This window comes from Corvus moneduloides, chromosome 9 (assembly GCF_009650955.1).
Source record: "Corvus moneduloides isolate bCorMon1 chromosome 9, bCorMon1.pri, whole genome shotgun sequence".
Taxonomy (NCBI): Eukaryota; Metazoa; Chordata; class Aves; order Passeriformes; family Corvidae; genus Corvus; species Corvus moneduloides.
This window is the reverse complement of record NC_045484.1, coordinates 15,748,043-15,764,569: the sequence shown is the minus strand read 5'-3', so window position 1 is coordinate 15,764,569 and position 16,527 is coordinate 15,748,043. Positions and strand designations below refer to the sequence as shown.

At 36.4% G+C, this 16,527-nt stretch overlaps 1 protein-coding gene and 1 long non-coding RNA gene across 7 annotated transcripts in view; one reads left to right on the top strand and one right to left on the bottom strand.

Moving 5' to 3' along the window:
• The window catches only part of LOC116448026, a 43,216-nt gene that overhangs the window by 2,458 nt on the left and 24,231 nt on the right, over window positions 1-16,527 (top strand). The gene's annotated exons all lie outside the window — the stretch shown is intronic.
• The window catches only part of EVI5 (ecotropic viral integration site 5), a 75,030-nt gene continuing 59,815 nt past the window's right edge, over window positions 1,313-16,527 (bottom strand). For 5 of the 6 annotated variants that reach the window (XM_032117944.1, XM_032117943.1, XM_032117945.1 and 2 more), the window contains one exon: window positions 1,313-2,595. In XM_032117944.1, the coding sequence (XP_031973835.1) occupies window positions 2,290-2,595 (306 nt within the window). In that variant the 3' untranslated portion in view covers window positions 1,313-2,289. Of the gene's footprint in view, window positions 2,596-7,026; window positions 7,037-16,527 lie in introns of all 6 variants that reach the window. The other variant, XM_032117949.1, reaches the window with a different exon arrangement.

Sequence of the window (16,527 nt, the reverse complement as noted above, 5' to 3'; positions counted from 1 at the left end):
GTATCAGTATTTATTCTATTTGTATACTTTAAAATCACAAATGTTCAGGAAATAACCCTTGCCATCTGATCTCATTAGCTATCACTTGAACAGTAAGGCAGTTATTGCAAAATCATAACACTTCACTATTCAAACAGACAAGAGTTTTTATGGCCCTCCAACTGAATTTTGCGCCTGCCACTTATTACAGAACGTTACCTTTAAGAGAGGCTTGCAGCTGGTATTGATGACAGGCAACAAGACATTTGTCACCTATACTATTGGGCAACAATGATCCAGGTGCAAACATAAGTTAGCAGATGCTCATTGGAAGGAAAGAAGATGACTGTTGCTCATTTGTGAACAAAAGTGCTCCTGATTTGGTTTTGCATACATGACATTTTCAACAGGACTAAAGATCACTTGGCTAGTCCAACTCAGAGGTGGCAATTTACACAGGCTATACTTGGAACTACATATTCACTGGTAGGATGTGGGGAAATTTGGCAGAAATACTGAAACAACTTAGGAGCTGCAGAAATCAGTAATTTGGAATTTGTCACCCACACGCTTAAAGATTTAAATTAGATTGCAGCTGGGCAGATAATACTGTTGAGATGCCCATAATGTGGTGTTTCCATACAGTCTTCTCTATCATTCTTTGAACATTTTTTATCTCCTCAGTTGTGTGGTTTCTTTCTGAAAACATATTCAAAATAAAGGGAAAGGAAATGCCTAATGGGATTAGCAGATGCATTCAGCAGAATGCTTCCACACTTTTTGCACTTTTAAACAACTACACTGCTTCTTGTGGGTAGCAAACCAGTTAACATACACACTGCCTATCAGCACCAAACTTCTGCATTGCATCTTTTCATTTAATAGAACAGTTGGAAACATTGCTAAAAGAAGTCTTAAGGATTGCTTAATTACGTAAGACAGAAATAACAGAATATTCTTGACTAAAATGTGTCTGCAAGAGCAAGTAAATGTTCATATGACAACAGCAGAATATCTTGCTCTGTTCAAGAAGCTAAGGCTGTTTAACTAGATCTCAGTTTTCAGGAGACTGGAAGCAGATTGCTCAGCTAGCTCTTACTGCTTTGTTCATAACAGCTATTTGGTGATGGCACCAATAGTGTATTTCCTAGATAGTTCTGCAATATAAACTGTAAGAGCACTGAATGTACGTATTTTCACTGCACTGACCATGTCTACATTAGAACTAACATATGAATAATTCTTCACCTTATTTGAACCTATCTAGAGCCTGCAAGTAACTATGTCTTAACCAGGGACTATAGCTTGGAAGAGACTAAACAGTAAATGCTGCAACCTTGTTAAATCATGAAAAATTTATTTTCATTACATATACATGAAGGTAAAAGATTTCAGTCAATAGTGTTTTGAACAAGCATTTCTGACATGAGCCTGTTAGTGTAGCTAGTCTGAAACTTAATGCAAAGTTAGTGTTTTTCTTTATTTAGTAATTCACTTTTAGTGTGTATATACAGAATTCATTTTCCTGTTAGAACACCAGAGACAGTAATATTGCAACATTTACATTCCTCATATAAAATGGAGTAATGTACATTTTCAGCTTGGTGTAGATACATAAATATGTACAAAATAAACATTATTGTAATTATCATATTCAGACCAGTTATTATTTAGCAACATCTAAAGCAGATGCACACAGATTTAAGTGAAAATGGTGAAAAACACCTTTATGACATTAGTGACCATTATTTGCATATATAAAGTAGTACAGATAAAGGCTCGTCTTTCAAGCCTTCTGTGGGCATCCAATAACTTTAGTAAAAAACCAAAACTAATTGAGAAGCATAAGATAATTATATATATATATATGTGTGTGTAATGATCAGATGGTTTACTAGTGTCCATCTTGATCACAAAAGGGTAACAATGTAAAACATACACGTTTGTTCAGAGCATAAAATATTGCACAAAAGCAATTTCTTTTGAGGAAAATAATTCCCGTGTTTGTGAACAGCAAAAATGCTTCTTACACATTAAAGAAATAATATATTTGTAGTTTCTAAACCAAAGAACATTCAGTAATACTGTCAAAACTGTCATCCATCAACTCCTTCCCAGCCTGTTTTATGGCAATGGTATGTCATCAGCAAGATTTGGCAAAGAGAGAAGGCAGATAGACAGTACATGTATATTTATCACAGGCCAGACCAAATCCAATAGTTACCTAAACCAACTCTGGATGGCTTCAGTTACCCGACAATTTCAGCCTTAAAGAAATATGGAAGTCTTCAGTGCTAGTCACAGTGATAATCACACAGTAGTAGAGTAAGATTCCATTCTTCTCTGCTTAGAAACCATCTTGTCTGAATTTCCAGTCTGCAGGGCACTTTCTTCAGTATCACTGTCACTGCTGTCTACAAGTGTGTGATCCAAAGACATCTGACCAGTCCTCCTGTGTAGATGAAAGTTAATCCCACTCTCCTGTATGGAGTTAGTTATAAAATCTTCATCAGAAGAATGAAATGATTCATCATCTCCTGTGAAATGGTTGACAATGTGAATCCCATCAAAAGTGGGTTGGTCTGAGAAGTTTCTCTGGCCTTTTAGACATTTGATCTGTTAGAAAAATTTGAAGTTGACAATTAATCAGAGCTCAAGAATCCAGCAATAAAAAAACCCAAACAATAAAAACCAAACCAAAAAAACAAGTGCATTTTCAAGAAATGCCTCATTGAACTCTTACTGGATCAAATGAAAGATCTGAAAAGTACCACATTTGATGATCACTTCAAGTATTATAGTTTTAAGGCTTAATAATCAAGGTACCTAGAATCAATAATGAGAGATTCCTCTTTTACTGCATCTTTAATATCCCCACAAGGATGGTTTCTATTTTCTAGAGTGGCCTATTTGTTTCGACAGCAAACAAATAGCACCAAATTTCTTTTGGCCTTGGCATTTTACTTTTACAGCTCCATTCTTTCTCCTATCACCTGATTTCTTACTTGAAAAAGCCCCCCCTTCAAAGAACAGGGTCCCAAGTGAATATTGCAGCTTCTCACAGTCACAGAAAAAATCCCAGAGAATATGTTTAGTTCAGTCTACATTGTAACATTAGGTATCTTAATTATCTAATTCAGATCCAATGAGATTTCAGATCAAGTTGTATGAGAGAAATGTCTCTGTATAGCATAAACAGATTGTAGTTGCAATTTTAAGAGAATATCAAACAAGACAAAAATGATTGTCAGACCATGGACAAGATAACATTTTAATTCAATGTGATGCACAGTGATACACAATTTCAACCATGCATTCAAGCTATTCAAAACTAAACCCCAAAGCACTAAAGTCTGGCAAGTCCCCTGTTAATTTAATGAAAAATAACTGCAGCTCATGAAAGACATTCTGGAGGTTGGTTGGTTTTGTGGTGTTTTGGTTTGTTTGATCTAGAATTTCATTTTTGTTAGCTTTTAGTAGCAAATACCTCAGGGTCAGTTTGACAGTCTAAGAGCATTAAGATAAAAAATCCTGAGGATGCAGATAAACATTAAAAATGGATTATAGAACCTTCCAAATGTCACTCTAAAAGCTTAAAAAGGAAGAAGCACCAAGTGCTACTTTGGAAGCGACTTTTTGCAGTAACAGACCTGGAGAATAGAAAGAATAAAATGCTGAAGAGTTTCTTTACAGAAATCTGTTTGATGTTTCATAAATCTGAAGCAATATTCACTTTGATAAATGAGAAGTGCATGTATGTCCTCAGTATTGACACCAATAGGAGATTTTTACCTGTCCATTTGGGGAAGAAGGAATCTCTGTACTTACCATGGGCTTGAGCAGAAGATGAGAATAAAAAGGAGTTGAAAAAAGATTACAAGAGTCATAATCATGCTAGAAGGCATTAAATTGCACGTTAGCATGTAAAAACTCCAGCTTTTGATGTTTTATCAAAAAATCCCTGTTAGAAATATGGGTACATGATGTAGATCTAAACCGTGGTTGTTACTATGCATACTAATGTTAGTTTTTTGCATTTTCTTTACATACACATAGGCTGCAGTTGTTTATGAGGACTTTGTGTAAAGGCAAGCAAAACAGAGCTCCACATTTGCACAGCATAACTCATGATGCAAGCAAAATCAGCTTATACCGGAATAGATAATTTTTACTAGCTTATATACCGAGATGCAGAAAGCCTGGTAAAGACATTCTTGTGTTATTTAGAAATATTATTCCTGAAAATATCCTGCAATATGATCAGATTAGCTGTCACATGAATTTTCCAAAACAGCTATCAATTTTAGTCACTAAGAAAATAAAACACAGAAACCCAACAATTTCTCTCCACCCTCACCACAGGAAAAAAAAGAACTGCTGTACAAGTGACTACAAACTTCATATTAGAATAAGAAATTATATGCTTTTAGGTCTGTACAGTTGAGCCATTGGTTCACCTGAAATTATAAAGCTGATACTCAACGTTAGTTGTTTTGAACACTCAGCCAAGCCAATGACCTCAGCTGTTTTCCTGAAGACTTAAACATGATACCGTTAGATGAACTTATTTAGGAAACATGACAAAATCATGGTTTCACAGTTTTAGGCAGTAACCTTTCCAAATGGGAGTCTGTGGAAAATGCTGTTGGTGAAAAGAGATCATGAATAGACACAGCCTTTGCCAGTTCCTAAAGGGAGTCTCAGAAAACACTGTTATCTTTGTGCATCCTTTCATTAAAATAACAAATCTGTGACCTTCCAGAAACCCTTTTCATCTGCAGCTTTACACTTGCCTGCCTTTTTTTCTTAAGTACTCCTCACATCCAAGGGGAAACAGACTGCTGTGAAGAAATGAACATACTGCAGAGAACACACACTACACATCTACCAATGTAACTTCTGTCTACTTCAGAAATGGCCACCTCAGCCAGAATATTACAGCATAGACCTTGTTTGTATTATGGGGATCAACAGGCTGGAGAGCAACACTGCTGAAGAGGACAATGGGGTCCTGACACACAGGAGGCTAAGCCTGAATCCACTCTGTCCCTGGGCAGTGATGAAGGCTAACAGCATACTAGGCTGCACTGACAAGGGCAAGTGTACTTTCATAGTTGAAGATAATTCAGGGGCCCTTCAACCTAATATTTGTTCAGGAGCATTTCTGAAGGAACTAGATTATTTGCAATTTTTATTGCAACAGGAAGGCTTCGTAAGGCTTCTCAAAGCATTTGAAACAACTTGCAGACAGCCTGCACGCCAATGCAGTTAGATACCAGTGGCCAATGCCACCATAAAGCTCTAAAATGGAGGTTTCCTAAAATGAAGTTTTGTACTCTCACATAACTTTACAGTCTAGCAAGTGAGGCTCTACACTCCTAAAAGAAAAAACAGTATCTTTTTTCAAGGCAGGAACATTACTGTCCTACTGGCTCAAGGCAACAGTCCATCAGCCTAATACGGTATCTCCAACAGTGACAACAGGCCTCCATTCACTTGTCCAGAAACTGTTGTAGCAAATATGAATGAAATCTTTTTCTAGCTGCTTTGACATGCATTTATACATCAGCCATCCATGACTGATTATATTATTTGCTGTCTATCTCCACATCTTCCTATGGCAATGAATTCCAGAAATTCCTTTATTTTTAAACTAATCTACTTGTTTTAGTAACTGCCCCCAAATTCTAATAATGCAGGAACAAGTGGTGAAAAGCAGTTCTGTGATCATTTTTCTGAAACTTAGATCACATCTTCTTCAGCTTTCTCTCTACAGCAGATGAGTTCCAATTCGTTTTAGCCTCTCATAAACAGGGAGTATCAAGACAACTGTAATTTCAGTTGCCCTTTAACTTCCCTACAGACCTTCTTTATAAACTCTCTACATCCATCTAGATAGCAAGTGGCAATACAACTCCCTTTATTTGGTTTTTAATATACTTCCTGTTGATGCCCAGCATTGCCTTGTCTGATTTGGCTGGTGCTGCATGTTAAGCCAGTGATGTCAGAGGACTCAATACCAACTCGAAAACATCTTTCCTGATTTGTAACTACCAATTCTATGTTTGCCATTGTGTAGGTATGGCTTAGATTTTGCAATAGATGAATAATCACCTTATTCACACAGAAGTTAATTTGTCAGCTTTTTAAGACAGACTTGAGATTCTTGCTTGTCAGGGTTTCATTTGAACGTGGAAAAAGAGCTTAAGGTAGGAACTAAAGCATTAAGCTAAGATCTTGCCAATCATCTACCCAAGCATATCGAGAGAATGGGAAATCCAACTAAGGATTGGAATGCAGGATGTGTGGACCCAACCCAAACACAGCCTGCCCCCTCCCCCCTCCTGTTCTACTCTGTCCTTATCCCTGAAGGAACTACAGCCATGTTGAGCAAAGTATGGACTTGCACCCCAGTGTCTCTTACTTTCTGTTCTCTTTTGTACAAAGAGTCAATGTTTGTTAAAGGCTTTCAGTTTTGTGTCTGGCCTTCCTTCATGTGAAGGGAGCTAGATCTCTGTCACTCCAACAAGTGACATTTAAATGAACCTGTTTCTTACTGCTTCACTTTTGCAAGAATCTCAAATCTGATCACATCTGCCAAAAAAATTTAAAAAAAACAAACAAACCAAAACCCAAAAAACCCCATTTAAAAAAATGGGTGTGGTAAACCCTGTGTGTTTTGCTTTTAATTCTCAAATCAAGGTCATATTGTCTAGATGACTGCAGCTTCAACTCAGTTTTCACTACTGCACATTCACATGGTCTTTAGGACATTTCAAAGGGTTAATAACATTATGTGATCAAAATATATATCATCATTATCCCTTCAAAAGCCAGCTGAATCAAGAACAAAACCTTAATAATGTGTGTATTTATATACCTTCTTGTGTCTAAAGAATTTAGCATTTTAAAGACAAACTGGTCAACATATGAAAATACTTCAACTGTACATACTCTTTAACAGGTAACACTGTACTTCCACAAATATAGAAGAGCTGGAAAAAGGTGAACAATCAGATCCTTGAACCTTAGAATAAACTTTCTTACCTGATGCTGACTGCCTCATCAAGCCAGGCGTGAAGGAGAAACAGTAAAGAGAAATTTAGAAGTTTTAAACAATTCAAAAGGCGTTCTATATTACATAGTAGAATCAAGTTTGAAGGGTGACAGTCAGTTGCAAGCAAGTTATATTTCTAAGTTGCTTTGGTTTTTTTGACTTGGGACCAGATGTCAAACTTTGAAGCGAGACTTTGTGAATGAGTTTGACTTAAGCTCTGGGAGATATTTTTATGTTGTAACCTGTGAGGTTTTAAGCTAGTAGTTCAGTGGTGAAAAGTTGAACTAAAACGCTACTGTCTGCTCCCTTTAAAAGGCTTCAGTAACTAATTATTGACATTTACTCAATTCCAAAGTAATAAAGACAGGTTTTAACAAAGCTTGCCAATAAATATTAAATCTAGTCACAGTAAGATAACCAAGCAATACGCAAGTGACATCAAAATATGACCACTGCCTTGGGTGAATAAAATTGGCTTTGGCAGAAGGCAATATGTCAATTTAAATGTTTATTTAAAAAATAGAGATCCTGAATTCTCAGTGCTTTTACTTACAGGAATCTAAAAATCAGAATTCCCTCTTTATTTGTTCCAACCTTAGTAATAGTTGAAACTCTTCATAAGATTTCCTTCCTTCCAAACATGATTCAAAAGAAAACTAAAATGTTGCTGAAAATATGATCTAACCACATTTAGCTGAAGAAGCAAGTCATAAGGATTTTCAAATACCTCTCCTATAATTCAGAAAAACACTGTCAATTTGGCACCATGAAAATAGAGATTTAGGAGTCAAAACCTAATTACAAGCCAATAAAAAAATCAGTTATGATCTATTAAATTATAATCACATTTAACACGAATAAAAGCAAACTACTTGGAGTTCTTAAAACTTTCTGAGACTGTCCACAGCAGCTAATGGGATCCCTTATACTTAACAGCTGACTGCTACTTAGTGATGACTCTCCCATCGTAACGAGATGACTCCAGTTTAAGGCATACAGTATTATACTACAACTTCTTTAAAAATACTCCCACTAACTTTTTTTTGGAAAAATGCTTATCACAGCAAATGAAGTAATTGGACCATCTCCAATGGAATTAGTGGGAAATATGTTGCCATTAAGGACAAAAATATCAGTTCTGATGAATATTACATCCAGCAGGTACTATGATGCAGAAGCCATTTTTCCCCTGTACTCAGCACTGGTTAGGCTGCACTTCAAGTGCTGTTTTCAGTCCTGGGCCCCTCAGTTTAGGAAGGATGTTGAGGTGCTCAGTCACATCCAGAGAAGGGCAACAAGGTTGGTGAAAGGTCTAGAACACAAGCCCTATGAGGAGCAGCTATGAGCACTGGGGTTGTTAAGCCTGGACAAGAGGAGGCTCAGGGGATAGCTTATCACTCAACCAGCAACAGGACAAGAGGACATAGTCTTAAGCTGTGCCAGGGGAAGTTTACATTAGGAAAAAATTCTTAACAGCGAGTGATTGGGCATTGGAATGGGTTGCCCAGGGAGGCGGTGGAGTCGCTGTCCCTGGAGGTGTTTAAGACTGGATGTGGCACTTACTACCATGGTCTAGTTGATAAGGTGGTGTTAGGTCATAGGTTGGACTCAATCTCAAAGGTCTTTTTCAACCTAGTTCATTCTGTGACTGTGATTTTTGGAGTTTATAAATGGATTCAATCTAATATAGCTGCAGTGCCATTTCTCCACATCTTTGAGCAATTGTAGCAAAAACCCCTTGAAACTGGCAATAGAAGCTAATCAGAAATCAGAGCAAGTAGTAAACTCTAGGCTGGATAATCCTACTGTGGGCCCAAGCAGTAGAGCAGTGAATGACAATATTAAATACCTGAACAGACCTAGGCTTCTTTTTCTGGCTGTGCCAGTATGGCTGCTATTCTTCAAAGTCAAAAAACCCAAAGAGTCTCTGTACTGGCTTTTTTTCCCCATCTATAGTAGGCTTAAAAGCCTACTATATGAGGTACTACAACATTAATTGAATCTGCCCCACTCATCATTAGCTCTTTGGAAACCAAGATTATGTATGCAGTTAATTACTAAAGTCTCCTGTTTAAGGAGACTATTACCTTTGTTTTTGAAGCTCATACTTTTAAAAGGATGACCAAGAATAACATATTGCTATACAAACTGAAATATTTATCTCAACTGAACTTTGCTGACCATACCACTAAACAGAGTTCAAACCCCTCCAGTGTGTTGTAAGCGAAAAGCAAAAGAGCAGCAGAGAATTTCCAAGAATGAGTAATTTCAGGCTTTGGGGTTTTTTAACAGCATTTAAATATTTGGCCTCTGTTTTAAATTGCCAGCTTCTGTAAGTCATATTCAGTCTAAGAGTAATACAAAATGTGTTACAAAATCCCTATAGCTGTTAGGAAGCTTAAATAAAATCTACAGAACTATTTTAATGCATTGAAAGAAAGCTCACCCCAGTTGTCCACCTGTTTATTTCAACTGCTCTGAATGTACTCTTAAATTTCTTAAGTTTTTATAAAAAGTTTTATTATCATTTTGAGAGCACTTGAGCTAAAACAAAATATGATAAATTAAGTGTATGTTGTATATCAGTTTTACCATAGACGAGTCTGCTGTATTGTAAACGTGACAAAGATTAAAACCAGCAACAAGCGTTCAGACCAGAAGGTTTCCAGTGAATCAGAACAGGAAACCAATAAAGCGATCAATGGGAGGTCATGACTTTATGATCACTGCACTATATGGTTAAAGTATCTGGTTTTGATCTAGTACAGTGTAATCAAGTTAAACTTTGAAGTTAGGTATGAAATGTGTAATTGAAGTAGCAACAGCGCTGAGGAATACCCAACTGTTAATGCTATTTTGAAAAGAAGTCAGTATTTGGTAACTGTGTCAGGTTTTACTTCTTGAGGGATTTTTTTCTAAGATCTGACAGGTTTGTTGTAATGAGACTGTGTGCAATTCCAAAGGAAGTTCCAAGATGACAGGCCTAGGAATTTTCCTTCTACCTACTAGCTAGTTATTTATAGAAAGTTCCCAGAAACTCTTTCTACAAGAAGCTGTAATGGAAGTGTTTATTTGGAGTGAGGACATGGCAACAAAAATATTTTAAATCAGCAGTATAATCACACTTAATGTACTGCAATTATTATATTCAAGAAAATACCTAAATCTCAATACTCCTTCTCCTTACCGCATGCATCTATAAATACTAACGTTACTGAAACCTCAAGCATTAACTAGAATGTACTGGCTGATAGAGACTGAAAATGCGCCCATTACAGGCAACAGTTACAGGAAATGAGCATTTCACACTTTTACTCTGTCCTTTTAAAGCAGGATTTAAACTCAGCATTTTTAAATGGACTAAGTAACATTTTTACCCCTGATTGCAGAAATGACTTTCATCTGTGCTGGCTGCCACTCAAATTGATAAAAGAATTTTAGGAGGTGTTTCTACCACATTTCCACTGTTCGCCCCACTTATATTCAGATAAGCTTACGGAGACCTATTACAAGCTAATATATAGCAGTCTTCTCCTGAGCTTGTTTTCTTCCATAGCTGGCACCTGTGTATGGGTGCTAACACACAATTTTTGCAAGGAACAACCACTCAGATAAACCAGTGGAACCTCAATTCCTCCATTTTTCAATCCCCAAAACTTGATTTATAGGTGGAAAAACATATCTGACATAGCTCTGATCAGTAAAGCAGACAGGTCATGCAATCAAGACAATCAAGAACATTATTGCCATGATAAAGAAATAACTTTATCAATCAGTTTACTTGCTTTGGCAATCCACATAAACTTTAAAGGACACAGTGTAATTAATTATAGCTAGCTATATTCATCTCTAATGTAGCAATCGAGAACTGTTATTACATTGCTCAGCAAGACAGATCTGGAGCTTTGATGTGTAGAATACAGTCAGGAAAAAAACAAAGGGGGAAAATGTTTATAAAAACAGCAATCGCCAATCTTCATTTATTTTACCATTGAATCTAACCTGTAATAAGTGGCAGTGAAACAGTTAAGATTCATACCAAAAATCATTGCCCTCATCCAAGTAAACAAAGTCATACCTGTTCCATTTAAGGACAGACTACATCACTGTCCTGGTTTCACTGATCACATTTAGAGGTTTCCTTCACCCTCACGAGGGATGGAAAATATTTTGTTGATGGTGTTACCAGGGGGGAAGGGAGAGGAATAAACCTTGTCTGATGCAAAGATGCCAATGCATGGAATGAAATACCATCATTATGGAATCAATACTGACATTTTGGGCAAGCATAACATGTCTGTGTTAATTACACTGTGACCATTCAAAGTTAATTGAATTAAACAAATGATGGTCATAAAATACACATTTTTCCATTGTATGTTCCATCTGCCTGTTGCTTGCTTATTTAGTGAGATAGCTGCCAAATAGCTGCTTATTTAGAGATTTAGCTGCTTTATTAAGGGCAGGGTAACTAAACTGGAGAAAGTTACTGGATAATTAAGTCTCCCAATCAGTTCAGTCTTTCAGTAACAATCTGGGCATTATCAAGCCAGTATAACATCTCTGACTCTTAAGGACAAGCTGAGTTAAAGGAATAAAGCAATTCACTTTTCTAAAGCATAAAGTATATATTTAACTATCCTGTGTAGACAAAGCTGCTACATTAGACTGCGTGTTTGCAAACCACATGACCTCACAAACGCTATCTTATCACATCACAGGTTCCTCAGACTGACCACAACCACTTAAATCAGGCTCTGCCAGCACAGAGGCTCTGTAACTTTGACACACACTAGTAAAGCAACTACATTTTTAGCTGCCCTTGCAAGAACTTTACTTGTGGGGAGGGAAGAATCTGATCATCTCTTGTTCAACTGTGCTTGCAAGATATGGTAAAAGAAAAGCACATGATTTATTGTGCTATAAAATTCCACCACAAGCTGAAATGCTTACTTTGTAAATCTGAGGGCTAACATATTTCCTTTCAGAGACAACATTTCTTATCAAGTAAGAAAACATTTATAGAGAGTCACATATTTTGAAAGCATTTGTCTAGTAAAAAAACTATTAGAAGATGTTAATGTGACTCTAGTCTGTATTGAGAAACAAGTGCTTTACAAGAGTTAATACAGGACTCTCAACCAACATTACTGAGAACTATGAACGGAAAACAATTGACTGAAGTAAAAATTGACTGGAATGAATCCCACAAATCTTAGCTGGTTTTATAAAAGTGAGCAAGTAAAATGACAGTTTCCAAGAGACAAATGTAGGCGTGCTCGTACGAAAAAAGAGTAGTAAACTTCTTCCAGAAGAAATGGGGGTGGGGAAATAAGTGCGCAAGAGACTGAGTAAAAGAACATTTTATCTAATTGCAAATATTACAGGAAGAGTACGAGGCTTTTTGGGCTCTGCTGGTTTTTCCCTTGTTCTGATGAAAGAAATGTTACTTATTTCTGTTCCTCAGGTACTTAAATGGTGATAAATCTGATCTCTCATTCTCATTTGTACACATGATTTGATCCACTGCTATCCATCACTCTCTAAGTATGTCTTCAGAGAACTTAAAAAAATTTCTGGTAGGTTTAACTTTAACTAGAATTCACTTTCCCCAGTTAATTCTCATATCTCCATTATGCAAAGCTATGTTATTTACTCCAAGTTATTTGTTCTGCTTCTGAATGTAGTCTAGTGGTAAGCATTGAATTTGACTCAATGGAAGCCTAATAATAAAATTAACAGAGAAAAGGAATAATGCTTCCTCACTGGTATACCATCATCAAGCCCAGATGCAATTATGATGAGAGAAATAGGAGCTAGGAATGCTGCTAGCAGTGGCCAGCCCATCTCGTGCTACTCCAATGGGCCATAAGCAGCATAATAATTTTGTTCTCACCTATGGCCAATGCAGGAATCATCACTCAGCTGCTTGTAAAGATATTCCCTCATCTCTTCCAGGGACAGCCTGGATCAATCTGTGCTGGGGCTCAGAACCACTCACTGATTTAAGATTATTAGCTAATAATAAAAAAAACAAGGAGGAAATAATTTGACAGCTTTAAAACACAGTTTACCTACCATATAAGTTTATGGTATTTAAGACTAAAGGAACTGTTAATGTGGTTTAATATTTCATTTGGTGTACTGTAGTGCATTGAATTTTATTTAGGTATTTTATTGTGTGGCCCATATAGGTGAATTTTTTAAATCCTTCACACTGATGAGCTACAGTTCACTTTCCCTTCTCCATTTTAGCTTCAGCAGTGAAAGCCTAGCAATCTAATGCAAGTTGCAAGATGTATCCTTAATTCAGCCATATAACCAGTTACTCCTTTGGTCACAACTTATACATTATTTATCCTCAAAGTCATTACTTAAAGCATCTTGAATTTTATTTACACAAGCAAAATCTTTTAAAAGCATAGTATTTAATCTCCAACTTTTATATCTCTTCATTAAGCCAATCTTAAAATGTTAGCTCACCAAGAGCAAGATGAGACCAAGAGATAACACCTCTATCAGAATCTTACTGACTGCATTAGGTTCTTGAAACATAATATCAGATCCATTCCTAGATAAACTATACCTATGTGGACATGGAAGAGTAGTAAACTAATGCTCACTACTTCTTTGAAGAGCCGTCAAGTTTTCAGATACTGAAATGGGAAATACCTTTAAAAGCACCCCATTTTCTGCATTGTCAATATGCAAGAATTTAACCTCTAGAATTTCACTTAAAGGTACTATTATAAAGCCTTTTAAATGCCTGAAAAATTATTTTGGCAAAATAATAATGCTCCAGTTATTTGCCATGTTGTTCTTCTTAATCAGCCATGCTGAGATATTGTTAACTGGACAAGTTTGCAGAGAGTTTTCTAAATGTTAGAACAGTATGCCACACTAACATCAGAATTTTGGTTTTTGGTCAAATATCAAACACACCTGAATAAGATTTGCACATCATCCTTGCTTCTTCTCAAAATATTGCAACTAATTATTCGTCAAGAGGATATCTCATTAGAAAGAAACAGCTAGGAGAAAACTCTGTATTCTCCCTCTGACATTGGTCAATATAAGATGCATGCAGGAAAAAAAGGCAAAATATGTAGTGGTACTTTCACAATGTTCTTCCTAAACTCCAGCTATCAGCTCTCAATTCCTGGGGAGTAGAATAATCCCTGCAGATGGACAAATGCCATAGTAAAATTGAAAAATGGGCTATATCTTCAACATCTATATTCCTGCTTTCTAAGAAAAAAAATGTCTTAAGTGAAGGAAGCACTGTTTCTGTATGTTGCTGTTGCCTTTCATAAAGCTGTCCTCTAACACAGCCATACAAATCTGCAGTCCCAAATTGTAGAGGCTACTTGCTTTTGTGAACTTCAACACATGTTCGACAGAATTCAGCTTTTAATATGAAAGCTGTCATAAGATTAAACCAAATCCAAACCAAATTTGAAGTACTGTAGTATATAAAGATGAAAAACTGAAATTTAACAGCAAAACAAACACATTAAAGGATTCCAAGAGAGCCAAAAATCACCTAACAGTGTGACAAAGGCAAACTTTGTAAAGTTTCATGTGAAACAACTTAAACTTAAGCACTTTGTCCTAAATCACAAAGTCTGAAAGACTGGAAACCACTTGCTTTTGTCTCCAAAGGTGTCTTGCGGTCTGCCAGTGTAGTTTGTGGGTAAGCACATCAATTCTAATCTTTTGTACCACCCCTGTAATCTAGGTAACACATACAAGCCTTGCAACATCCAACAGGAAGCAGAGGCAGCTGCTGGGTAATATATATAAAGTTACTGCACATACAGAGGGGTAGTGCATGAAATGCAGAACTTCAGCAGTTTATAAATCATTTAATTCCATTCAGTTTGAATTGAAAGGAAAAGGTGGGAAACTACAAGCAACCTCCTCCTTAATTCTCCAGTATATGATTTGTGTTCAAAAGAATAACAGCTTGTTCAAGAGTCACAGTTTTCTTAAACCTTCAAATTAATGGAAGCTTGTAACAGTCCAAACTTCCAAAGTATTCATTTCCACATAGCTTAACAGCTTTACTTCAGTACTACCTACTTAATGAGATATTCTCTTGAACAGTAAAAATGTTTTACAGAAGTTGCTTTCAGTTAACATTTCTGTATCTAATCAAAGGCAACTTCTGTGAAGCATCAGTAATCCTCATGCAGCCTGGAAGTGTCTAACCACAGTACAAATCTTGCAGTGTCTGTGTGCTCATGCCATTTGTGTTACATCAGTTAAAGCACATGAACTGGAAGGTCAAGTGACAGAATAGACTGATTGCTAGATTTTATTTCTCCTGTGCCAAACACAGGGGAACCAAGCTTCTGTACTTACTGACAAGAATAACAAAAGTTGCTTCACAGAAGTTGCAGCCTGTGATAAAGCATTTTAAGTTAAAATCCCACTAAGCTAGAAGTTAAGAATGCTGCAGAGATAGCTTTAACAATGGGAGGGAAATGGAGGAAGAAAGAAAATGCTAGGTGGAAAGACTTCAAATTAATGAAAAGAAGAAATGGCAACTGAACACAGGATTCTGAAAAGGCAAACAGAGTGTCTAATAGTACATATTAAAAGCTCTCAAAGAAGTTTACAGCATGACTTTCTGTTTGTGATGATCCTCAGCATTTCAGGTTTTCACACTACTTTCAACCTTCAACAATAAAGTCCTAAGTCAACCACCTAACAACTTTGTACCCAATAAAGCAACTCAGCCAATAAGGAGAAAAGGAAGTACAGCACTTAATATACATGACTTATCACAGGATTAGCTACTAGCTAACTAGAAATACTTCAGTCAGAGTGTCCTTTCATTATGCATTAGCTGTTCTTTGAATTGATAAGTTGTGTAAAAGATTACAGGATAGCTGTCAGTAACTTTCTAGGCAATGAGCACAAAACCAGATATGTTTACTAAAGTTCAAAATGCAAGTAAGTAGTAATTGATCTACATGTATTTGATTTCTGAGTGAAGTTATGATTGCACTGAGGAATTTAAGAATTAATTCACTATTTTACATAACATTACAAATTTTGCTCAATATTTAAATTCTAACCCATATTTGGGTGTTCAAGTCAGTGCAAAGAAAGAGGTGCATGTAAATACATTTAAGATAATGTGCACAGAACTGCAGAATTGTTAAGGTTGAAAAAGGCCTCTACAGAGTCCAACCACTAACCTAACCCTGCCGTGTTCACCACTAAAGCAGAAATTTACAGAAGTCTAAAAGTCTAGTAGAGCAGAAGTCTACAACTTCTTCTTACAAGGTTCTCAAAGCTCCAAATTCTGTTTGTTCTCCTGAAGTGTTCATCAAATATATGTTTAAGACTTACTCTGAAGTAGTCAATATTCAACTCAGCTTACCATGTTACAGAAATCCTCTGGTTAGGTATAAAAGGAATCAGGCAGGTAGTTTGTTAGAACGAGCCGAAAATCCAATAATTCTATTTGTAGTTATTTTACT